This window comes from Pipistrellus hanaki (genome assembly GCF_964339955.1).
Source record: "Pipistrellus hanaki genome assembly, chromosome: 3".
NCBI lineage: Eukaryota > Metazoa > Chordata > Mammalia > Chiroptera > Vespertilionidae > Pipistrellus > Pipistrellus hanaki.
In genome coordinates, this window is record NC_140505.1 from 167,083,627 (window position 1) to 167,109,721 (window position 26,095).

Here is a 26,095-nt window from a genome sequence, read left to right on the forward strand (position 1 = left end):
GACAAAACGTTCATTTATAAACACAACTTGTTAACCCCCCCAAGGCACTCCCGGCCCACTGTCCCTTTGCTCTGTCTTAGGTGCTGACGCATCTACCTTGGAATTTTTAGCTGCTGGTTTAGAACTCGGTTCTGGTCTGACTTAATCCCAGGGGAGGTCGGTCGTTCTGGGAAACCAAGAGAAAATAATAAAAAAATCTCAGGTTGAGCTGTCGTTGGAACACCCTGCACCAGATCCACGTTTGCAGCTGGTCTAAGTAGCACTGGCTTCTATTTTTTCTTTCTTTCTTTTTCTTTTTAAATCCTTAAACCAATGTCCAACCCTGGAAGACTGAGCTCATCATCCTCCCCTCCACCCCACCCCCTCCCCCGTGTCGGGATCCGCGTGGCTCCCGGAGCGTGGACCTGCAGCTCCGCCGCCCTCCCTCCTTCCCTCCCCGCAGAAGCCGGGCCCCGGGGGCGGCCGGCGCGGGCTCGGACCCGCACCTGGCCTGGCCGGCTGCGGCCGCACAAAGAGCGGGGCAGGCGGCGGCCCGGCCGAGCCGCAGAAAGTAGTCCCGGCCACGCCGGCTCCAATGTTGTTCGACGTCGCTTCACACCCTCCGCGGGGGAATGGGGCGGGGGGGGGGGGGGCAGACGGGGGGGAACCGGTCAGGAAAGAGTCCCATTGGAATGCGACGCCGGACGGGCCTTTTCCCCGTTTCAGGTCTCTTTGGCTCGCCAGGCACATCTCCCGGGGGTCCCCCAGCAGAGGCCGAGGGCGCGCCCCCATTTCCTGTCTTCGCCGCCCTGGAGGCGGTGCCGGGGCTGGGGTCCGGCCCGGCGCAGGGAGACGTGCGCGCATCCCGCGGCGGCGGCGGCGGCGTCCCGTATCCCTGCGCCGCTGCGTGAGAGGAAGAGGCTGAATGAGGAACTGCGCGGGGGCAGCGCGGCGCCGCGGGAGGAGGCGGCGGGATGGGAGCAGACGCTGGCGTCGCGCGAGCCCCGGCCAGAGCGGCGGCGCGGTAGAGAGGGCGGCGGCGGCGGCGGCGGCGCGCGCGGAGCCCTGACGTGCCCCCCTTTTTCTTTCTTCTCCTTCTCCTCCTTCTTCTCCCCGGAAAGCTGGGAAGCATGAGCGTGCAGACCCGCCGCCGCGGCGGCCGCCCCGGCTCCTCGCCTCCGCCTCTGCTGGCCGCCCCTCGCCGGTGAGAGGAGAGAGACCGCGAGCAGGGAAGATGGGGGCCGTGCTGAGGAGCCTCCTGGCCTGCAGCTTCTGCGTGCTCCTGAGAGGTGGGCAGAGTCGGGGGGACGACGGGAAAGTTGATTGGGGTTCGGGGGGTGAGGGAGGGGGGAGGGGACCTTGTTTTGTGTGTGTGTGTGTCTGGGGGTGGGGAGGGGAGGGAGAAAGGAGAGAGAGAGGGAGGAAAGGGGGACCGGGAGCGAGGAGAGAGAGAGAGAGAGAGAGAGAGGCCTGGTGGTGGGGAAGGAGGGAGCAGGGGGCCGGGAGCAGGGGCTGTGCGCTCGGCCTGGCCACGCCGCAGCCCCCGCCTCGCCTGCTGGACCGTCCCCCCGGCACCTCGGAGCCCCAGGCCGGGCTGCTGGGCTTGGGGAGCCCCTGCCTGCAGCCCCCTCCACGCTGCCGGGGTGGCTGAGGGTCGGTCCTCAGGGAGAAGGGTCTTTGCATCTATTTGGGTTTTTAAAGTCTTGGAGCCCGAGATGCTTTAAGGTGGTTTCCCTCCCCTGGAAGCCCCCACTTTGCTGTGTCTCCTCCTCCGTGAACTTTTGGAGCCCCCTTTACCATGTTTGCAGGCCTCGTTGCCACGAATACTTGGCTCCCGTTGGGTACACAACGATCCTGGGTGATGAGAGCGCAGTTGGAAAGGGGACTCCGAGGTGATAGGTCGAGCGAGTCCGCTCTGGGAATCTCCTGAGTAATAAGATGGGCACGTTGCCCCTGTAAATCCCTGGTGTCCACGACGAGCCACTATTTTGGGAGCCTGCAAGTGTACAGTTGGCACTGGCGAGGGAAGTCCTCCTGGTGTGAAAAGGAGCAAGCAGCCTGGGTCTGGGACCTAAGGCATCATTTGCTGCGTGCGCTCCCCAGGGGACCCGCTGGGCAGTTGGGTCCATAAGCTCAGCCTGTTCTAGGTGACTCGCTCTTAAGGATCGCATGCGTTCCGAGGCTCTGTCACATAATGCTGTGGGTTGTATTTTGTGACAGTTCACTAGGTTGGACGGGGCCGGAAAGATTTCAGCAGCTTTTCTGGAACTTAACAGCATGGAAGGTGGTGATGAGTCGGATGCTATTGAGCATTTACCATCAGAGGAATGAATTGATGGAAGGGGCTTGTAGCTTTGGTATTGTCACTATTCTCTCACTTGTGTTCATGGTCATTTCTTTTCAGGCATGAGACCTCTTGAGTCAGAGGCGATTTTTAGCTATTAATGTAACAAACTAAACTTTTGTTAGTAAACCTTCAAAACACGGTACAGTACCTAGCGATCTTGTGATATCAATGAGCCAGGTGTGTCATTTCTGTGTGTGTGTATGTTTTGGGTGTGTGAGTGACTGTGTTCTTTTCTTTTCTTTTCTTTTCTCTTTCTTTCTTTCTTTCTTTCTTTCTTTCTTTCTTTTTCTTGATTTCTTGATTTCTTCCCTTTTTTTGGGGGGGGGGGAAAGAATTCTTTTCTTTACTCTTCTGCAGGATTATTGTATTTAAATGTTATAGCGACTTATATTTAATAATTAGGACCCACTAAAGCACATTCCAAACTGTTTCCATATGCAAACCCCAGAAATATAATGATCATTTAATTTTCTTGGCAGAGGATTTAATATGGTGTTAGGTACCAGAGAGGTTTAATAAATGTGCTTATTTTAATATAGTATACTCCCTGTTGAAAGGGTGTTTTGTTTTAATAAATGTGCTTATTTTAGTACAGTATACATACTCTGTTGAAAGGGGTTTTGCCATAGCTGTGAGAAACAATTATATTAGACATCGCATATGCCTGTATTTTAAGACAAAGTTAATAATGTTAACAAATATTGGAGTCTGCTGATAAGTCAACGGGGACATTTAAATCCTTAAGCCAATACGCTTCTGGTTGCCCAATTGTATTTCTTGGAGGGGAAGGGTATGATGTTAATGCCATTTGTTTATTTTAACACCAAGTTTGAGCCTGTCATTATTGGAATTAAGAGATGTTGCACTTTAAGTATTATTTTGAAGTATGGTAGTATTGTAGCAAGACCTAAGAATTAGTGGTTTAAATAGCCTCATTTCCACTAGCAAACAAAGTTTCCAGAAGTGGAGTTTTCATTTTAAATGTAGCATAATAATGGTATAAGGCGGTCTTTGAATTTAACAATACTGGACTGTAAATACATATTATTTGAACTAAAACTATCTTTTGATGTGAAAGATTTTGATTCTTTAATAATGTCATTCTCTGTTATAATAGTGATATTAGTTAACTTTAGGCTCCAAGGAGAAAAATGTGATGAATTTGTTGCATTAAGGTGCTTTTTCTTCACAGAAGAGTTGAAGCTTTAACATTGGGAAGATGGGATGATGAGAGACTTGGGAGGCCTTTTGTCCTGTAACCCTGTTATATCAGTAGCTGAAAGTCAGGGAATAATGCAGTTGTCATGTAGGCTGCGTTTCTGTTCCTATCACTAGAGATGAAATGGAAAGAATTGGAGATTTCAATGCTAAAATCCTGGATTTAAACTCCATATTTCACTTTGTATTTCTGGTCTAGTCAGTCAATTTCTCTGGACCTCAGTTTCTTTACCTGTAAAATGTAGGTAGTAATATTGCTCTAATTTGCAGGTTTATTGGATGTGATGAATGAAGTAATGAATATGAAGTGACCTGCAAATGTTATTTTTTGTTAAACTTTTTGGGGATATATCCTCAAATGCTGGGGATTTGAGATTTTATTTGTGTAAGATTCATGAATTCTTAAAGGTAGAAGGATATTGATCATTTTATTTTATTTGCAAGTGGGGAAACTCAGATTCAGAGAGATTATACCTTGATCAATATCCTACAGCTAATTAATGGTAGAGCAGGGATTTTATTGTTCATTCTTTCAGCAAATACATATGCATAGGGTACCTACTATATATCCAGCCCTGGTATATTGGTGAGCAAATATAACATGGTTGACGCTCTGATGTACCTCACAATCTAGGTTGTCATTTTTGCCATTCTCTTAGTTCCTTCTAAGTACTGATTAGAAAATATTATATCTCTGATTTTCTAGAGGAAATATTTTTATAAGAATATATATTTTAGATACCATTAGTATGTAAAAATCTGTAAATACCATGCCCCAGCTTACTTTGAGGAGGAGAGGCTTTTGTTGTTTTATAAAAATTCTTCGCTACTTACCTTTTTTGTTGTTGTTATTGTTGTTACTGATTTTGATGGGGCTGTGGTAAATACTTTCAGGACAAGCCACTATTGTTTGCCATCTTATCATAATTCCCAATATTTAAAGAGCCAGGGTCTGTAACGTCCAAAAGGACCAATGGATGACCGAATGCCAGGCTGCATGTGCAGCAGGCTGGGGTGGGCAGGGACTGGCGAGCAGGCTGAACTGCTGACCTCTCGGTCCTTCCTGGGTCATGGGCAGTGCTGCCACCCAGCACTGACTGCTGCTGCTAAGGCAGGTGCGATGCAATTGGTCAAGGGACTCCGCCATCACCCCACAATTGCCCTGCAGAGGGAGGGCTGCCATGGGGCTCCACGATTGACCCAAAGAGGGAGGCCCAGGCTATCCAGCTGGCAGCAGTTGGCAGAGTCTCCCTCTGTGGGGCGATCAATCGCCGGGCTCCAGGACTGTGAGAGTGCGCAGGGCTGAAGGACCCCCTCCCCCTGTGCACGAATTTTGTGCACCGGGCCTCTAGTATTTTTATAAAAGTAATCCTTGGGTCCTCCTAGTGTGGTTCAGTGGTTGAGCATTGACTGAACTGCTGACCTCTCGGTCAATTCCTGGTCAGGGTTGGGGGCTTGATCCCCAAATGGGGGGTGTGCAGGAGGCAGCCAATTGATGATGTTTCTCTCTTATCAGTGTTTCTGCCTTTCCTCCTTCTCTCTAAAAATCATTAAAATATTATTTTAAAGTGACCTTTGGAAATCTTTTTTTTTTTTTTTTTTTTTTTTTTTTTTAAATAAATACCAGGTTTGATGAAGCCTTGTGGAGGTAGAATGAATTTTGGAGTGGGAATCTGGAGAATTAGGTTATAAATTTGCCATTAGCTAGTCGTGTGACCTTGGATAAGTCACTTAATCCCTGTACACTTTATCTTCATTAGCATAATGAATCCTTTTGGAGATTCATTACTCATATGTACATATTAAAGACTCAGGCATCCTCAGGTAGAAAGACTAGTTCTAACTTACTTTAACCCACTATTCTCAAAGTTGACAGTACATTTTAACATGAATCTTTTTAACATTCTGCTGAACCTTTGTTGTAAGCAACTCACGTGAAGGGAACCTTCAAGTGCTGGATGATTCATGTGAATTGATATTTGATGACAGTTTCATATACAGTAGTTGAATTTGATATTTTCATCACTATTTACTTACCTTAAGGTTTGCTCATCTGGCTAGGGAATTATTTGGTTTTGAAATTTAAGGTTTCAGCTCAGTATTATAACTAGCCTAAAAATGATTTCGCATGGTTCAGTTTTTCTTTTCTTTCTTTTTTTGCTTTAATTGGAGTTTTTTCTATTTGTTGAACTGAAATACTGTTTTCATATAGTTACACATGCTTCGGCTATCAGAAATGACTTTTTTTTTTTAATATAAAAAGAGATTCTGTGAAGGAGTATATAAATGGAAAATATTTTATGTGAACTTGCAATTTGAACATATTGGATAGACAACACAGGTTATGGTTCTATTTAGGCCATGGGCAACTAATGAGGAAATTTATTTTCATTATGGAAATTTTATTGCAAATTTATATTCAGAGAAGATTATAAAGAAAAGCATTATAATAAAAGATATGGGTTTTGTTGACTAAATCTTCCACTTTATGTATCCTTGGGCAAGTTACTTAGCTTTCGTTTCTTCTGTTAGTTGGGAATACTTTACAAGGGGACTGGGAACTGATGAGATAATGTTTATAAATGAGTAGTACAGTGCACAGTTCATAGGAGACTTCGAATAATTGGTAACTATTATTAACATGGCTAAATTAAAAGAAATATTAATGCTCAGGAAACATTTAAGTGCTGGATACTGTTTTAAGTACTTAGTAGTTTTAGGTCAGTGGTTTTTAACTTTTTTGACTTTATTGATATTTTCTAATTTGTTTTATATAAACAAGATGGCCACTAGGACTTAGCTTCTAAAACTTCTAAAACTTTAACACGGTTTTAGGTGATTATTATAAATATGCCAGGAGAGAAATAGTTCATTTGATTGAGATATTTATTTACTTGAGTTAACTTTGGGCAAAATAATTTTATCAAGACATTTTCTAATTGAGAAATCTTATTTTATTTTTTGTTTAGAACAATTAAAATTGTTCAGTTGATGTACTTCTCCCTGTAGGATGAGTAAATGCTACACTGCATTTACCTGCATTGCACGTTGCACCATTCTTTGTATCTTCTGTAAAATGAGCCCTTCATAATGAATAGAACACTGCTCCATGTGTATAACTTTAAAACTTAATCAAATATATGGACTGGGCAATCTAAGAATAGGATATTTGTCCTTGAAATTACTCATTTTAATTATAATTCATCATAAATAATAAAAACAGTGTTACTTTTGATGTTATTAGTATATTCTTTTGTTTCTCAACTTGTGTTATCCTCACAAACGATTCAAGAAATTTAGGTGTGGGTCTGGAAAATACTGAAATGTGCTTGGGTTCAATTTGATGAAAATTACTGATACTTCAGTGCTGTGATTCTGTTACCTGTAATATGAGTTGCTAATTTTTATTTCTGTGATACCTTGCTTGGAAGGGACAGGAAATTGTGGATGAGAAGTTCAACCACATTTTCAGGCAAAAATAAAAAGTAAAAAGTTAAGTGCATTTTAAAGTTATTAGTTGACACTATTGATTAGATTCTTTTTAAAAAAAAATATATTTTATTGATTTTTTTACAGAGAGGAAGGGAGAGAGAGAGAGAGCTAGAAACGTCGATGAGAGAGAAACATCGACCAGCTGCCTCTTGCACACCCCTTACCGGGGATGTGCCCGCAACCAATGTACATGCCCTTGACCAGAATCGAACCTGGGACCTTTCAGTCCGCAGACCTACGCTCTACCACTGAGCCAAACCGGTTTCGGCTTGATTAGATTCTTGGTAAAAATAAAAATGCAGAGATAAATATGGTCAGCAATGGTCATAGTTTTTCAAGAAGTCACTCAAATACTGGAAAACTGTACCTTTATCAAATGTATGTTTGAGCAGGAAGGCATTTTCTCTAATGCCTTAGTCATCACTTGATCACTCATGGACCAAAGCCACATCAAGTAAAAGATTTAGGGATAGAAGTCTCTCTCATTATTGACCAGCTTTATGGGGGGTATAATTTGCTTACGTCCATATATCAATTTAAAGATAGTATATTTTGCAAGTCTGAGAAAGCTAACAGATGACCTTCATTAGCATAAACTCTTATCTATACAATATATGGTATTTATTTGTAACAATTTCTATGCCAGTGAGGACAGTAGCCCTTTGTAAGATAAAAAGGTTTTAAGAATAGAGTTTTTTCTTTCATATCACAATGTACCAGAGCTTTGCACATATTAGGTATTCTAAATTTTACATTTAAAGCAATATAAAAAGAGGTGATTTTTCAGGATGTTTATACAGTTTTATTTGGAGTTTCATTTTGTGTTTTGTCTCACATCATTTATTAGACATGGTTAAATTATAAATTTGTAATTACTATGAGTTTTTTTTTTAGCACAAGTTAGGAAAAATAATTAAACATAATTCATATAATTGAGGTTGAATTTGAAATGTGGATTATGTAACATTTTCTGGTTTTAGGATTTCACTATTACATCAATAATATAGTTAATGTGCCCAAGTACTTTTTAACCCACTATTTAAAAAAAGATATTTCTTTTAATTATATTTCTTATAATTAAATAGTTCATATGCCATATAGTTCATATACCATAAAGTTCATTTTAAAAGTATCCAGTTAAGCCAAAACCGGTTTGGCTCAGTGGCTATAGCGTTGGCCTGCCGACTGATAGGCCCCGAGTTCTATTCTGGCATGTACCTTGGTTGCGGGCACATCCCCAGTAGGGAGTGTGCAAGAGGCAGCTGATCGATGATTCTCTCTCATCGATGTTTCTAGCTCTCTATCCTTCTCCCTTCCTCTCTGTAAAATATCAATAAAATATATTAAAAAAAAAGTATCCAGTTAAGTGGTTTTTAGTATATTTACAGGGTTGTACAACCCATCACCACTATCTAATTCTAGAACATTGTCATCACCGCAAAAAGAAACCCCATTCCCCTTAGCAGTCATTTCCCATTTCCCCGCCCCCCAATCTCTGGTAACCACTAATCTACTTTCTAGCTCTATGGATTTGCCTGTTCTGAACATTTCAAATAAATGGAATCATACCATATGTGGCCTTTTATATGTGGCTTCTTTCTCTTAGCATAATGTTTTCAAGGTTCATCCATGTGGTAGCATTATCAATATTTCATTCATTTTTATGGCTGAATAATATTCCATTGTATGGACATATGGAGTACTTTTGAATGAGTGTGGGTTTGATCATTGGAATTTTTTATCTTTAGAAATTATTTCTGAAATCTGTTTTTGGAGTTACAGAAATAGTCTTTTTAAAAAAAATCTATGTGCCTTTTTTTTTTTTTTTTTCCAGGAGAAACACTGAGTAGGCCACCAGCATATTATTTCTGTGTATTGACTTATGAATAGCCTTGTCCCAGTTAAACCTTTTTACCAAAATTCATATCTAGGACAGAAAGGATATTAGAAATTACCTAGCCCAATCTCTTCATTTTATAAATTAGAAAGATGAATGACTAACCTAAGGCCAGGTTGCTGGTCTGGACAGTAATTTTATATGCAGTGCTTTTTGTATCTAATTTTATCTGGGCCTTATGATTTTGAAAACGATACTAATCACTTTTGAAAGAGGAAAATAATTGTTAGCATAATTTTGTAGTTTACAAATAGGTGGTTTGTCATTATGATTAAATAAAAACAATTCTGGATTTAGGTAAGGAGAGATTTTTATTCAATAGGGAAAATTATTATTATAATAGGGAAAATTTCTAATAGCCAGATCTGCAGGCATTTCAAAATCAAATACAGAAAGACTTTTATAGAGAATGGCTAGAAGGAATTTTGTAGACATGTGGGCCAACTGGGTGGGGGTGAGCAGATTGCATGATAAATGGAATTTTTTATTTCCTGCAGTCAGCTGATGCTTGGAATGAACTGTTAAGGGGAAAAGTTCTATGTGTACTAGCTTAAATTCAGAGCAAGCCAAAGTTTAGGGGATTCTGGGAAAGGCGAAAAGCTTTACTGAAGTTTGGTCAAGCCAAGTCAGTGGATAAGTAATGGGCAATTGTGAGCACTTGGTCAGTCTTCCTGTTGTTTAAAACAAAATTTGTCATTATTAGGGATATATTTTAGTCAGTTTAAGCTGCTATAAACAAAAATAGTATAGACTGTGTGGCTTACAAAGAACAGAAACTTATTTCTTACATGTGGAGGTAGGAAGTCCAAGGTCAGGGTGCCAGAATAGTCATGTTCTAGTGAGGATCTACTGTGTGCACACTGCTGACCTCTTTATGTCCTCACAAGGTGGAGAGCAGAGAGAGGAAGTAAGCTCTTTCTTGAATCTTATTCTAATTGCATTCTCAAGACTCCACCCTCATGACTTGATCTAATCCTAATTACCTCCAAAAACTCTCCCACCTCCTCCTCACATGAGTGGAGGTAGTATTTCAACATATATATTGGGGGTGCGGGTCACAAATTTTTAGTCCACAATAGGATAAAATAAGAGTCATTGTGAAGGTGGTCTCATTAGATTTGGCCTGGTTATTTATGTAGGTTAGGCCTTTTACATTTGCTTTGCTGGAAGTTTTTATAAGGAATCTTGGATTAGACTTTCATAAAAGCCTATTGAGACCAGGAAGCCAAGCTAAAAAATCACCATCATATTTCATTTGCAGTATCTATAGATTTGGGTGAATTTCTTAAGTTCTCAAAATATCTTAGGATCTTAGGGTTCCCGAGCCTGCCTAGAAGTGACCTTGCTTTTTTACTTCACCTATAAGGCTGGGAACTCTGTAAGCCAGGTATCAGTCCAGTTTTCCCATGAGGACTGCAAGTAAGCATTGACTTGGTAAAGTCAACCATAGCTCCCTAAAAGTATCTGATCATATTTGATTAAATGAGCACCACTTTCAAATATGGCATTCCAGTCAAAGCCTTGGTTGCATAACCAGTATTTCCAACGAGGAGGACAGATGCTTCCTGAACCTATGCAATAATTATATTGGTCAGAAAATATGAATACTCACTAAGAATCTTTGAATTATGGAAGTGTCAGGCAGGGAGAAAAAGGTAAATGTTTTATTTTTATTTACAAAGTTTGCTTAAATTGCTAATAAGTTTAAAGAGACAGGAATTCCGTGTATCTCAAAAAACAGGACATTAAAGCATCAGCAGTATTTTAAACAAAGCCCATAATCATCCTTCATCAGTTTATTCAGCCCTCTGTAATTAATTCTTGTTCTGCTAGATCTTGGGTTAGCAGTCTCCTGACTCCATCTATTTATCCTCTAGCTTTTGGGAAATCCTAACTCAGTCCACTGATAGAGCCTCCAGGTTACTTAAGTGATGCCATCAGAAGCTTGTGCCCAAGAGTACCTGGTATAGTCATTTTTCAATAGTCCTTTTTTTGTTGAAGACAAACACTCTGGGCTATAGCTCATGTGTAAGCAATTTTAGGGAATTATTGGAATAAACAAAAAAACTATCTGTAGATTACAAAAGGCTTAATAAATTAACTTATTACTGATAATTTTAAAAGTGAGAGATCTGATGAGAATTTTTAATAAAAATAATAATGCAATTGCCCAGCCAGCATGGCTCAGTGGTTGAGCGTTGACCTATGAACCAGGAGGTTACAGTTCAATTTCTGGTAAGGGCACATACCCGGGTTGTGGACTTGAAACCCAATGTGGGGTGTACAGGAGGTAAAGGATCAATGATCCTCTCTCATCATTTATGTTTCTGTCTCTCCCTCTTCCTTCCTCTCTGGGAAAAAAAAATGCAGTTGACAAGAAAGTTTGTTTTTTATGACATAAAAACTAAAAGCACGTCAATCCAAAGCAGTTTTTATTTTTATATATTACAATACATGGTTCTTATTAGAGGTTGAAAGTATTAAGCTATTTTTTAAAGTATATCTTTATTGATTTTAGAGGGGAAAGGGAGAAACAGAAACATCAATGATGAGAGAGAATCATTGATTGGCCACCTCCTGCACACTCGCCACTGGGGATTGAGCCTGCAACTTGAGCATGTGCCCTTGACTGGACTCAAACCTGGGACCCTTCAGTCCGCAGGCTGATGCTCTATCCACTGAGCCAAACTAGCCAAGTCCAAAGCAGTTTTAGACAAAATATGATTAACATTGTTTTAAAGAAGAGTAAGTCTAGAGTACATCCTAAACATTTGTATAATAAAAGTCTATAAAGTAAGTAATGTGAAGCCCCAGTTGAGAACCATTAGCTATCTATAGAGTATGCTGTATTCAAATTAAAGAAGTCAAATTGTGACCAACTAGACATAAAATATGTTATTAATATAAGATATAAAAAGTATAACTGAAATTATGACTTGTGATACTATACTGTTGTCTAATATTAGGCAAAGCAGCCTTGGGACTCTTAATAAATAGGAACATCACGGACAATAAGAGAACTAATTAATTTATGGGAACTACGTACAATTTCTGAACTAATCATATTAACATTTTACCCATACAGATTTAACCTTGGAGAGGGTAATCTCTTTTGATTTGACAGTGCTTCCCATGTAAATCATGACATTGATCAAATAAACCTAATTATTTTTAACACCTCTCTTTTTACTAGGTGAAAGAATAAATTCTTGTGAACCTCAAGGGACCATTTGATTTTGAAAAGACAGAATGTAAAAAATCAAGAGGTTTGAAAAATTGATTAAATAGGTCATGAGATAAAATATATAGCTACCTATTTAACCAAAGTTCACCAAAAGTCTTTTTTTTAAAGTTTACATAGGGAGGAACATGATGGTAAAGAGCTTAGCTCTTTCAAAATTGAGAAGATTTTGTTTATATAAGTACAGTCATGCTCTGCTTAATGTAATGATTAATATTATATTATAACCTGGTGGGAATATGTTCTGAGAAATGCATCATTAGGTGATTATGTCATTGTGTAAACGTTATAGAGTATACTTACATAAACCTAGATAGGATAACTTACTATATACCTAGGCTAAATGGGGTACAGAACCCAACAATTTTCAACTGGTGTGCTGCAAGAATTTTTTAAAAATGTTTTGATTGATTTTTTTTTTAGAGAGAGGAATGGGTAAAGGAGAGAAGGAGAGAGGGAGGGAGGGAGGAAGGGAGAAAAAGGGAGGGAGGGAAGAAGGGAGAGAAGGAGAGGGGGAGGGAGAGAGGGAGAGAGAGAAAGAGAAAGAAAAAGAAATATTGATTGACTGCCTCCTGTATGTACCCCAACTATCTGGAATGGAGCTGGAAATCTGGGTATGTGCCCTGATAGGAAATTGAACACATGACCTTGGGGTTTATTGGACAGCACTCAGTCAACTGTGCCACAATGGCCAGGGCCTGCAAGGATTTTTAAAACATTTAATATCTATTTTAGTCAGAAGCACTGATCTCTTTTCTCTTAGATTGTCAAATAAAAAAATGAGCCAATAAAAATACAATAGCCATCAAGTATGAATGAATCAAAATTATACCTTTTTAAAATTAGATTGGCAAAAATTACAATTTTGATGTGCTGCAGAATTTTAGTAATGAATTTATGTGTACTAAGAGATGGAAAAGGTTGAATGTCACTGGTATAGTCTTTTGCTCCTAGCCTATAAGCCTATCTATACAGCATGCTATTGAATAAAACAACATGAGATTAAATCAAGTACAAGAGGAAATGGTGCAATCAAGATGTGGTAAATATGTATGAGGCTGCTGTTGGTCTAACAGCATACTGTTTTGTAGCAAACTTTTTAATAAGTAGATGGAGTACAGTCTAAAATAATGATGAAAAGTGGTTCAATCCTGGGTTTTGGTACACACACAAAAAATATATGGTAAATTCACCAGCCATTTATTATTTATTATTATTATGTAGTGTTATGTGTTTTTATTACAAAACATAGCTATTGAAATAAAGTTTGTCAGAATAATAATTAACTTGGCTAGCTACAAATGCAGATAAAGTGCTAGTTTATTCTATCAGAAATTTGTAAAAGTTTAGGAAGAACATTCAAGTAGAATAAAAATATATGCTTGTGTCATATTTAATGCTGATAAGTCAAAAAACAGCTGTTTTTTTAAGCCAGCAATATTGAACTAGTCTTATTACCAAAGATTTATTTAAATGTTAACAGATTTTTAAAACATTTGGGTTAGTTTCTATAAAAATACTTTTGAAAGTAATTTCCTTAATTTCTGAAAAACCTAGGAATATTTAATTTATATGAAGTCCCATTTATTTTCAAGTATTATCAGAATAGAACTCATTTAAGGGATTTTGTAATCTAAAATTATAATTGGTAATACTGTCTGAAGATAGAGAAATATTTTATGTATGTAACATATGTACACATAACATGAAAACTTAATAAGCACAGGTAGATAGCTTATAACTTCAGTTTGAAATTTATAATTCACTGGTAATATAAAAGAGCTAGTTCTTGTTCTTTCTTGTGTGCAGTCCGTGGAAGAAGAGGGAAGGTTCCCCATAGAATGAGAGATACCTATGGGATTAGAAATTTAAATCAGACATAGGGATTTAAAGAGACTGGGAAAGAATATTCTCCTGTGAGGACTCCAGGGAAAATAGAAGAGGCCTCATAGAAGAGCTGGGAATATTCTGACTTGAGTCAGGGTGTGAGTCTCTACTCAAAAGAGCCAAAGAAAAATTTTCTTTGCTTGAAAACATTAAAGTAATTCTTTACTATTTTGCTATAGACAAGATGGAACACCATTTTAAGAGTTGAACTCAAAGAAAGATCCCTCCTCTGAACAGGAGAGGAGTTTAAATGACTCACAAAGTGATATTATTGAGATGAGGATAGCAAGGGTTCATAGGTGATGTCCAGTCCTCATCCAAGTCACATCACCATGCAGATATCAATTAAAAATAAAACCTTATTTAGGGAGAGACTTTATTTTAAAACTAGAGGCCTGGTGCATGAAAATTCATACACTGGAGCAGGGGGTTTCTCAGCCTGGCCTCTCAAAGTCCGGGAGCCCTCAGAGGCGGGAGGTGACCAGGCGATCCAGGGAAGGTGACACCCCATCACTCCTCTGCTGCTGCCACTGCTGGCAGTGCAAACCTCAGTTACCTGAGCCTCAGGTGGCCCTGGGTGGCTGGGCAGCCGCCATCCGAGTCTTGCCTGCACCTCCGGCCAGCCCTCGGTGGCTGGGGGGCTGAGGGGACTGGAGGACTCTGGAGGCAGGCGTGCAGTATGGCTGGATCCACCTGGGGGCCTGGCCTTGCTGTGTGCCTGCTGCCCTGGCAGGGCTGAGGGGACTGGGTGTTGCCATCTTTGAGGGCATGACAGTCAATTAGCATAATCCCTCCTTATTGGCTATGAGTGCTGCCATCTTTGAGGGTGGGACAACAATTAGCATATTCTCTCCCTATTGGCTGCGGGCGCTGACATCTTTGCAACGGCATGAGGGTCAATTAGCTTATTTCCTCTATTAGATGGGATACTATTTCAATAGGGAAAATGCTCTGACCATGAGATATGCAGGTATTTCAAAATCAAACACAAAAAGGCTTTTCTGTTATAGTAGAAGTGAATAGTGCCAGCAGGATCTTTGTGGGAGAATGGGTTAAGCGAGTGAGGGTTAGCAGATGGCCTGACGGGCAGTTTAACAGGAGGTATATCTTTTTTCTGTGGGCAGCTAATGCTCAGAATGAATCCTTAAGAGAGGACTATGAGTTCATTGGTTGAGTGTTGTCCCATGCACCGAAAGGTGGCCAGTTGATTCCCAGTCTGGGCACATACCAAGTTGCGGGTTCAATCTCTGGTTGTGGTGCACGTGGGAGGTAGCTGATCTCTAAAATCAATAAAAACATTAATTATTTTTTAAATATTAAAGAACTTTTTATTGGCTTGTTTAGAGCTAGATAAAATTTAGGGATCTGTGAGGAAGAGAAAAGCCTGACTAACTTTGGTCAAGCCAATTCAATGGGGCATTTGTGAGCATTTGGCCAGTACTCAGTATAAATTTTTTTTGGATAATGTGTCTTGATGGGGAATCAAACCCATCACCTTCTGGTGTATAGGATGTTGCTCCCAACCAACTGAGCCACACCAGTCAGGATGATACTGGCATTTTTTTTAAAGTGTATTTCCAATGTCAACTAGGATCTCTGCCCCTTGGGAACAGGAACCATATCTTATAACTGATTTTATCCCCAATTCTTAACACATTTGGCTGCACAATAGTAATATGATAAACATATTAACTAATATTTAAAATAAAATTTTCACAATCTGATCTAAAAATCAAACCTACAACCTAGGTATATGCCCTTGACCAGGAGTTGAACCTGCAATCCTTCGGTGTTCGGGCCAGTGCTCTAACCCCCCAGGGGTCTTCAAACTACGGCCCGCGGGCCACATGCGCCCGCAGAGGAGTCTGATCCGGCCCGCCAGGTTTTTTGGGCAGTGAGCGCAGCCGAGGTGTTACAGTAGGAATTAGTAGTTCATATAGTCCGGCCCTCCAGCTCTCTGAGGGACCGTGATCTGGCCCCCACTTTAAAAAGTTTGAGGACCCCTGCGGCCTAAGCTATGCTGGCCAAAGTGAGACTTTTTATTTTAGGAAAAAGAAATCAAAAAGCTTTTTGAGTTGGATAAAGTTGAAATATTAGAAGTAGAAGGATAAAGTTGAAGTATTAGAAGTAGAAAATGGAAGGAAAAGTGTTGAGGATGTAAGACATTTTACCTTGTTTCCTGCTTCCGTGGCTTGTGGGCGCAGCAGAGTGATAGTTAATTTGCATATTACTCTTTCCCTGTTTCCCCGAAAATAAGACAGTGTCTTATATTAATTTTTGCTCCCAAAGATGTGCTAGGTCTTATTTTCAGGGGATGTCTTATTTTTCCATGAAGAAGAATACGGTACACATTTATTGTTAAATGAAAATAAAGGAAATTTATTACCTTACGGTAGTAAGGTAGTTGTCAACACAAACCAGACAAACTGTGAATCCTACAATATCAAGAATTTACTCATTTATTCAATGACAATCATGTCATCATCTTTTGGAACATCATCATAACAATCCAATTCCTGAATTTCCTGGTGAATTTCTTGTGACTCCATTTCTTTCAGAATCAGTGGACCAAATCTTTCATGTTTAGCCTAGGGAGGGGCCTTATTTTCGCGGGGATGCCTTATATTTCACTCAGAAGGAAACCTGTAAGTAGGTCTTATTTTCGGAGGATGTCTTATTTTTGGGGAAACACGGTATATTAGGTAGGGTAGTGAATGTGTGAGGGTAATTTACTAAGTTGCTGACAGCAACAGTAAATAAACTGAATAAGCAGAAAGGACTTTTAGTCACTTTAAAAAATATATATTTTATTGATTTTGTACAGAGAGGAAGGGAGAGAGATAGAGAGTTAGAAACATCGATGAGAGAGAGTCATCGATCAGCTGCCTCTTGCACACCCCCTACTGGGGATATGCCTGCAACCAAGGTACATGTCCTTGACCGGAATCGAACCCGGGACCTTTCAGTCCCCAAGCCGACGCTCTATCCATTGAGCCAAACCGGTTTCAGCTTTTAGTCACTTTTTTAAAAAAGCTCTCTGCCCATTTGTTTTTGTCTAAGAACATTGGATTTAAGCTTAGAAGAGAAGTTCATATTTGTTGTACTTACAGATGAAATTAGTGGACATCATAACTCCATTTGGTAGACATAGTCCATAAATTGACTTACTTAGCGCTTTTTTGAGCATCATAATTTTTTGAAATTAATTTCTTAAAAGAGGGAGTGGTTGCTTTTAAATTGGCTTCGGGTGATGTATATTAAACCTTTAGTAAGTAATTGTGAGAGAAGATTATGTGGATTAGTGCATCATAACTGGTCTTTTTTTTGCTGCCTCACTTGTGTTCTTCACCTCAGCCTATTCTGTACAGTCACTTATTTATTTAAGTTTTAATGAATTAAGATTAAATAAAATTTAAAAATTATTTTTGTCACACCTGCCAGATTTTAAGTGCTCCATAGTCACATGTGGCTGGTGGCTACTGCGTTGCGTAGTAGAGAATACTTCGTTATCACAGAAAGCCTGTTGGGTAGTGGTGCTCTAGATCTTTACTGTTGATACCAGGAAAGTAAACGTCTGAAGCTTGGAACAGACACTTAAAAAAACGCCAAATATAACATTTGTACTACTTCAGTCCTAATAGTAGCTTCAGCTTTCTCAAAGTACTATTTATGATAGACTTTATATTTAGTTTTGGTATTAAGTCATTCTAATATTATAACAGAATAAAATAATTGTATTAAGAACTATCTCTGCCAGACTATTTATACAACAGTTTTATTATAGTATAATTGCTCTGCAATAAATTGCATATATGTAAAGTATAAAATGTAAATAAGTTTTGACATACTGTATATACATCTCTGGAACCATCATCATAGGCAATATATTGTAGCCGTCACCCACAAAAGTTTCCTCATGCCCCTTTATAATTCCTGCCTCCCATTCTTTTTTCTTTTTCCTCCCACCTCCACACAACCACTGATCTGCTTTCTGTTAAAACAATTTGAATTTTCAAAAATTTTATACAAATGGAGTTATGCAATATACTGTATACTCCTTTTTGTCTGACTTCTTTCACTGTACATTATTTTGAGATTCACCAATATTATACAAATAGTTCATTACTTTTTATTGTATGAATATATCACAATTTATTAATCCATTTGTTGATACTTGGGTTGATTCCAGTTTGGATTATTACAAAATAAACTGCTGTGAACATATACCATATGTACAGGTCTTAGTATTGACGTATGCTTTTATTTCTATTGAGTAAATACCAAAGTGTGATATGGCTGGATCACACTGTAGGTTGTATGTTTAATCTTTTTTATAATAAAAAATTATTTTTATTGATTTCTGAGAAGAAGGGAGAGGGAAAGAGAGAGAGAAATATCAATAGTGAAAGAGAATCATTGATTGGCTGCTTCCTGCACGCCCCACATTGGGGATCAAGCCCACTACCTGGGCATGTTCCCTGACCGTGAATAAAACCGTGACTTCCTTATTTATAGGCCAACGCTCAACCACTGAGCCATGTCAGCTGGGTGAACCAGCAACCTTTCGATGCAAGGGATGACACAGAACCAACTGAGCCACACCGGTCATGGCTTTATCTTTAATCTTTTAGGAAACTGCCAAACTGTTTTCCAAGATAGCTGTACAGTTTATACCCTCAGCCCCCTGGTAGGGTATGAGCATTCTGCTGGCTCCATATCTTTGTCAATTCTTGGTAGGGTCAAACTGTTTAATTTTATTTGACAGACTTATTTTAATAAGAAAAGATTGTCCCGGTGGAATTGATTTCCTCTCTTACAACTTTTTATATCTAAAATGCTACAAAATGCCTGCTGGTGTGGCTCATTGGTTGAATGTCGATTCCCAGTCAGGGCACATGCCCAGGTTGCAGGCTCAATCCCAGTTTGGGGCGTGTAGGAGGTAGCTGATCAATGATTCTCTTATCATTGATGTTTTTCTCTTTCTCTCCCTTTCTCTCTGAAACCAATAAAAATATATTTAAAAATATAAATAAGATGTTGCAAAACTATTGTAAGACTGCTTCTATTTATTTACTATTTTTTGATAGTATTTATTCACTGATGCTGACTTGAAATTCAGTTTGTAAGAACAAATACATTTCCTCCCATTTACTTACATCTTTTTCTTTTTTTGTCCTAGCGGCCCCTTTGTTACTTTATGCAAACAGACGGGACTTGCGATTGGTTGATGCTACAAATGGCAAGGAGAATGCTACAATTGTAGTTGGAGGCCTGGAAGATGCAGCTGCAGTGGACTTTGTGTTTGGTCATGGCTTGATATACTGGAGTGATGTCAGCGAAGAAGCCATTAAAAGAACAGAGTTTAATAAAACTGAGAGTGTACAGAATGTTGTCGTTTCTGGATTATTATCTCCTGATGGGCTGGCATGCGATTGGCTTGGAGAAAAATTATACTGGACAGATTCTGAAACTAATCGGATTGAAGTTTCTAATCTAGATGGATCTTTACGCAAAGTTTTATTTTGGCAAGAGTTGGATCAACCTAGAGCTATTGCCTTAGATCCTTCAAGTGGGTAAGTTTTGTGTAATGTACAAAGAATACTGCATCTCTTCCTGATTTCTCTCCACTAGCCTAGACCCCTCGCACCCCCAAGAGAAAATAGAGCAAAAACCAAACGTTAAATTCTTTGGTCTTCTTTGTCAAGTACACTTCACTTGAATGTGGGAATTTATGTTGTGTTTTTATAGTAAGGTGTTTCTGTAAGTAGTTTTGTGTTTCTCATATTGCAAAATTATAGTTCTTGGTTTTTCTTCTCCATTTATTTTTGTAATTATGAGAGGATAATTAGAAGGCAGAGAAGAAGGAATGAAGACTTAACAAAAATAGGTTTTGATAGCTCAAGATGATAGAAACATAAGTTTTTTATATACATAGTTATTTTGTAATACTAGTATCTTTTATATTAAACTCTATTATTTAATATCAGTATTGAGTGAAAGATAAAATTTAAGTTATTAAATACATTTCCAGTTAACTAAATATATATCTATACTAATAAAAGGGTAATATGCTAATTAGACATGGAGACCTTCCTAAAGACCTTCTGGACGTCCTTCCTACAAAGCCGTGGTGAAAGGGCTGAAGCAGAGGTAGTTAGGAGTGATCAGGCCAGGAGGGGAGGACAGTTGGGGATGAGCAGGCCCGCTGGGGAGGGGGGGCAGTTGGGGGCTAGCAGGCTGGCAGTGCGGGCAGTTGGGGGTGAGCAGGCCAGCAGTGGGTGTCAGTTGAGGGTGAGCAGGCTGGCAGGGGGGACAGTAGGGGGTGATTAGGCTGGCAGGGGGGGGCAATTGGGGGCAATCAGGCAGGCAGGCAGGGGAGTGATTAGGAGCCAGTGGTCCTGGATTGCGAGAGGGATGTCCAACTGTCTGTTTAGGCCCGATCCTTCAGGCAGTCGGACATCCGCCAAGGGGTCCCCGATTGGAGAGGGTATAGGCCGGGCTGAGGAACCACCCCAACCAATGCACAAATTTTGTGCACTGGGCTACTAGTTTGCTATAAAGATTTATTTTCTAATGAGAAGGGAAACTTAAGTGGGTAAATCCCATTAGAAAATGGGAACTGTGTCCCCACATGCTTCTTTGTTATTGTGCTCAGTCCTGCCACATACCATTCCTTGATATGTCTCTGTTGAATACATTGTCATACAAGGGTCTGTCATGGCTAAGTATATATAACTATCTCAACATGAACCTGAAGTGAGTTATTAATAATTGATTAAAATCTAAAGATAACATAAGTAACTTTTAATATTTTGATTTCTTTTACTTTCAAGTATGTTAAAATGTTTTAAAACTCATTTACAAAAAGGAGGCTATCATTATGTAATAAAACAAAACTTAGGGAAAATGAAAGAAAGGTTTATATATGTTCCTTTGTCTTGATGTCATGTCTTATTTGATGACAAAGGTTAAAGAAGGTGCCTTGGAACATCAGCTACCTTCATGTTGTAGGTCCTACAATGTAGGAAAATGAAAAGATTTGTTTGACTATAAAAGAAAACATGGGCAATAGTGTAGTGACATTTTAGGATAAAGGATTCTGGAAAACAAATGTATTTATATATACTTTATATAACATAAAAATTACATATATTTTAAAGGGCTGTTAAATTACATGCGGAAGTCAGATGGTCACTTAATAAGGCATCAGAAAATATTTTCGTTACTCTTGTAGGAAAAGAGTTGAGCATTTCAAAGAGGAGGTTGCAGCTGTTGGATGTGCAGTGAATTGTACTGATTTGACAAATTTGGTTGTTGAGAATTTGTGAGATATTTTTGAGAAATGGAATCTGTCTTTTGCCAGTAAGGTTTGTGTCAGGTAGTGTTGAAATGTTTTTGAGGTTACTGCTTTGTAGAACACACAGGGTTTTTTGATGGTCATTGGGGGGTAATATTTTGATGAAAAGATAAATATTTCTTTTTCTTTTTGACAAACTCAATCTTAAAACTGTGAGAGTGATGTTGGAAATTCACCTAAATACCTATTGAATGGTTAGTATGTTCAGAGCTCTGCTTTTTTGTACTCTTGTTGGAGAGAGAGGGATAATACCTTTAAGGGTTTTCTGTCTATTTAAGGACAGAAAACTTGGGAAAGAACTTTCCCTTCTTCAAAATACGTTTGTCTGCATTATGTAGTATGTATATATAGAGGGGAAGAAAGTTAAAGGAATCAGAGGAGCCATAGAACTCTTAAAGAAGGTGGCTGGATAAAATATCTCGCTTACCACAACTCTGGAGCAGCATTTGATAATTTCTATATGTGATAATGATTATGTGATAATACATATTTAAGGGAACTGAATTTATAGACAACTTTTGGCTATTCAGGTTCTAATAATTTAATTAGTAAATTAATTATTATCATTTTATTCCCTAATGAGCTCTACTTCTGGATGGCAAGTCTGATAAATGTCTTAGCTGATGTCTCAGGAGGCAGCTGATCAATGATTCTCTCTCATAGATATTTTTATCTTTCTCTCTCCCTCTCCCTTCCTCTGTGAAATCAATGAAAAAGTGTTAATTTTAAACTCATGCATTTTAAAATACATTTTATCAAGCAGTCTTTCATGTTGATTTAGATTTGTGTTAAGGATTTTGGTTTTAATGGAAAAGTAATTTTAGATTGAGTATATCATTTATTAAACAGGAGAAATGAGATTTCCAGATTTATTTTTTTGGAAAAATAAAGTTTTCTTTCCAGAGAAAGTACATGAAAACATTGCTGAGGAAAATGTAGGCTTTATTAGAGTTCCAGGATCCTGGGTTATGAGGTTCAGTGAGCTGACTGAGCTCTCTCAGAACAGCTTATGTAAAAGGAAGGCTGTTGAATGACTAGTATTGTTTGAGCCCTGGGAACTAGTGCAGACATCTGTGTGCTTTCGGATGTATGGAGTTCTTTGTATAATCAGTACATTTGCCTCGAGTGAAGGATGATTTTTATTTCCCTCCCTAAATTTGGGCTCTATTAGCCCGAGATTTATTTTTCTTTTGACTGGCAGTGTACAATTCAGAATAAGGAACAGGAAAATGTGTATAGAAATTGGTACAGAAATGAACAACCATAGTTACAGAAAGCTGTATTCTTTATTCCTGACATATGGCTGCTCCTAATGATAGAGTTCCTTAATCTGTTTCACAATGACTTCGTGATGTTGAGAAACTGCTGTTTCATGTACAAATAAAGCAGTCCCAAGGGTTTTTTGTTTTGTAAGGATCTGTTCATATTCCCGGTCATTTTGGATATTTTTTAGAGTTAAATTTTAGTGATTCAGTCAGAAGTGAATTCCTACTGAACAGCTTTGACTAATTTACAGCTGACCCTTGTACAACGTAGGTGTTAGAGGCCCAACTCCCCACCCCCATGCAGTCAAATATGCAGATATAACTTTGGACTCCCCCAAAACCTAACTACTAGTAGGCCTCTGTTGATGGGAAGCTTTATTGATGACATTAACAGTCAATTAATACATTTTATATGTTCTATATTACAATAAAGCTAGAGAAAAGAAAATGTTACTAAGAAAATCATAAGGAAGAGAAAATGTATTTCTAGTATTTATTGAGACAAATCCTTATGTAAGTGGACCCATACAGTTCAGATTCCTATTATTCAAGGGTCAACTGTATATTTTAAAAATACATTTATCGCCGGGACCAGTTTGGCTCAGTGGATAGAGCATCGGCCTGCGGACTGAAAGGACCCGGGTTTGATTCCAGTCAAGGGCATGTACCTTGGTTGTGAGCACATTGCCAGTAGGGGGTGTGCAAGAGGCAGCTGATCGATGTTTCTCTCTCATCGATGTTTCTAACTCTCTATCCCTCTCTCTTCCTCTTTGTGAAAAATCAATAAAATATATTAAAAAAATACATTTATCATTGCTAAGACTAGTATTAAGAACGCTAGAAGTTCTACTTTAAAAATCCTTGTAGACTTAACTTAAAGGAAAATGAAGGGTTTATAATTTCCATCAATTATATACATATAATTGTCATATCGTGATTATTTTCTACTCTGTTACACCCCAGATGACTAAAATAGTTCCTGCCACATAGTAGGTAGGTATTCAATAAATATTTTTTTGAGGCCTTAGACTTTACATTTTCTTTTATAATCCTATTAGTTTTTATTTAGTTAGGGGAGAAAGCATTTTCTAAGCAAATGTAAATGTTAGCATGAGCACATGATTTCTGAATCAGCATGACTTTGATTACAATTGTTTATTTAAAAACAATTAAAGTTTTACTTTTTTCAACAGAAGATCACATTTTGTAAAAACATACTTGCTGACTCTCGTTTTATGTCACATATAGTTCTGTTTTGAAAGATGTGTTTTTAATTGGGGAACCCTATTTTCTATCCATAAAATCTAGAACTGGTTGGAATATTACAGATGTAGCTAAATGCCCTCACTTTTTGGCTGAAGAAACCAAGGCCTTTGGCCAAAATTAGATAAGAAAAAGCCAGATTCTTAGTTGAGATTTTCTGATTCCTTGTGTGGTGCTTTCTCCTTCATGAAAAAAGTATCTTGCTGAAGGTACGTTTTTTTTGTTGTCTTTGTTTTTGCAAATGAATTATTTTAAAGATGCAGCATTGTAGCTTTATTTAAAGGGGGATTTTATAAATTCTGTATTTTTAGATTTATTCACTATACTAATTTCTTTGTCATTACTTTTTACGCTTAATACATTTGGGTTCAGCGTCCTTCTGCTTGAGGTATATTTTTAAATATTTTCTGAAGCAAATAATGGTAAATTCATGATCTTCATCTACAAATGTTTATAATTTGCCTTTATTCTTGAAATTATGATTGGTTATAGAATTATAAGTGACATTTTTCTAAGTTCTTTGAAGGTATTATGACTTTAATTATTGTTTTAATAAGCCTACTATTTTCTATTGTTGCTTTGTAAGGAACCCTCCCCACCCCCCGCTTATTTAAAAGCAGCCCTTAACTTTTTATATTTTTCAGCTTTGCCTACCTGTGTCTGGATATGGCTATGTAATATTTTATCTTTGTATAACCCATGTTTCTAGAAGTCTAATAATTATTTTTATTTAATTCTAGAAAGTTTTTATTCATTATTTCTTACTTTCCCTTAATTTTTTGGGTCTCCTTTGAAATACTTGTTTGATGTATGATTTTCTGCTCCATACCTCTTAATTTTGCTTTTATATTATCTATATCTTTATCTGAATTACTATGATTCATTTTTGTATCTGCCTTCCATATAACAAATTCTTTCTTTAGCTGTGCCTAATAATGAATCCATTGAGTTTTTAATATTATCGATATTGACTGTATCTTGCTTTTCTAGAAGTTCTTTATGCTCCTATTTTAAAGACTTAAGAGAAAATGTCAACCTACATAAAAGTAGAGAATAGTGTATCAATAATTTTAAACTTATAAAAGTTTCAAAAATAATAGAGTTTATAACCTTAACCCAGCTTCCCATAATACTGTCATTTTATATAACCATAGAACAATTACCTAGACCAGGAAATTAATGCTGATGCAATACTGTTAATTAATCTGTAGACCATATTTGAATTTTTCAAGTTCTTTTCTAGTGTTCTTTTTCTGGTCCAGAATCTCAGGTTGAATTTTGTTGTTATTGCCTTAGTCTTTTCTAATCTGGGATATTTTTGCAATCTTTGTCTTCATAACCGTGACCTTTGGAAGATTACTGGTCAGTCATTTTGTAGAATTGGATTTGTCTGATGTTTTCTCATGATTAGATTAAGGTTATACATTTTTACAAGAATAACACAGAAAGGATGCTTTGCTCTTCGTAGGTCATATCAGCAGGTACATGATGTGGATGCTGGTGATATTACGTTCAATCACTTGCTTATGGTGGTGTTTGCCAGGATTTTTTGTGTGCGTTTTTTAAACTGCATTTACTAATTTTTCCCCTTGTAATAAGTATTCAAAGCTATGCAATTAACCCAGTTTCTCATGCTTTATCCACTAGTATTAGTATCCTTCGATTTTTTTTTGCTTCCAATAGTTGTTACAGTGGTGTTGGCCGAATGGTTATTTTTTCTAGTTCCATTCTTTACTCTTGTATGCATTATTAATTAGAATTCTGTCTTAAGGAAGAACTGCCCTGTCTCTCCCACAGTTAATTAATATTAGTATGTACTCATGGACATTTACTTTATTTTATAGGTTATAATTTATTACTGTTACTTACATTAGTATGGACTATTGGACATTTATTTTCTATTTATAATAATAAGAACATATGCTAATTAGACTGGGTAGCTGAACGACCTTCTGGACGTCATTCTGGATGTCCTTCCCAACGAAGCTGCTGTGGTGGGGGCTGAGGCAGAGGCAGTTAGGGGGGATCAGACAGGCAGGCAAGTGGTTAGGGGCGATCAGGCAGGCAGGTGAGTGGTTAGGGGCGATCAGGCAGGCAGGTGAGTGGTTAGGGGCGATCAGGCAGGCAGGCGAGCGGTTAGGAGCCTGTG

The 26,095-nt window shown here is 38.4% G+C and overlaps 1 protein-coding gene across 2 annotated transcripts in view; it reads left to right on the forward strand.

Moving 5' to 3' along the window:
• Positions 1-703: 703 nt before the first annotated feature.
• Positions 704-26,095, forward strand: part of LRP6 (LDL receptor related protein 6) — a 116,502-nt gene continuing 91,110 nt past the window's right edge. The window contains exons 1-2 of one of the 2 annotated variants that reach the window (XM_084877631.1): positions 704-1,268; positions 19,241-19,634. In XM_084877631.1, coding sequence (XP_084733757.1) covers positions 1,214-1,268; positions 19,241-19,634 — 449 coding nt within the window. In that variant the 5' untranslated portion in view covers positions 704-1,213. The remainder of the gene's footprint in view (positions 1,269-19,240; positions 19,635-26,095) is intronic. The other variant, XM_084877632.1, reaches the window with a different exon arrangement.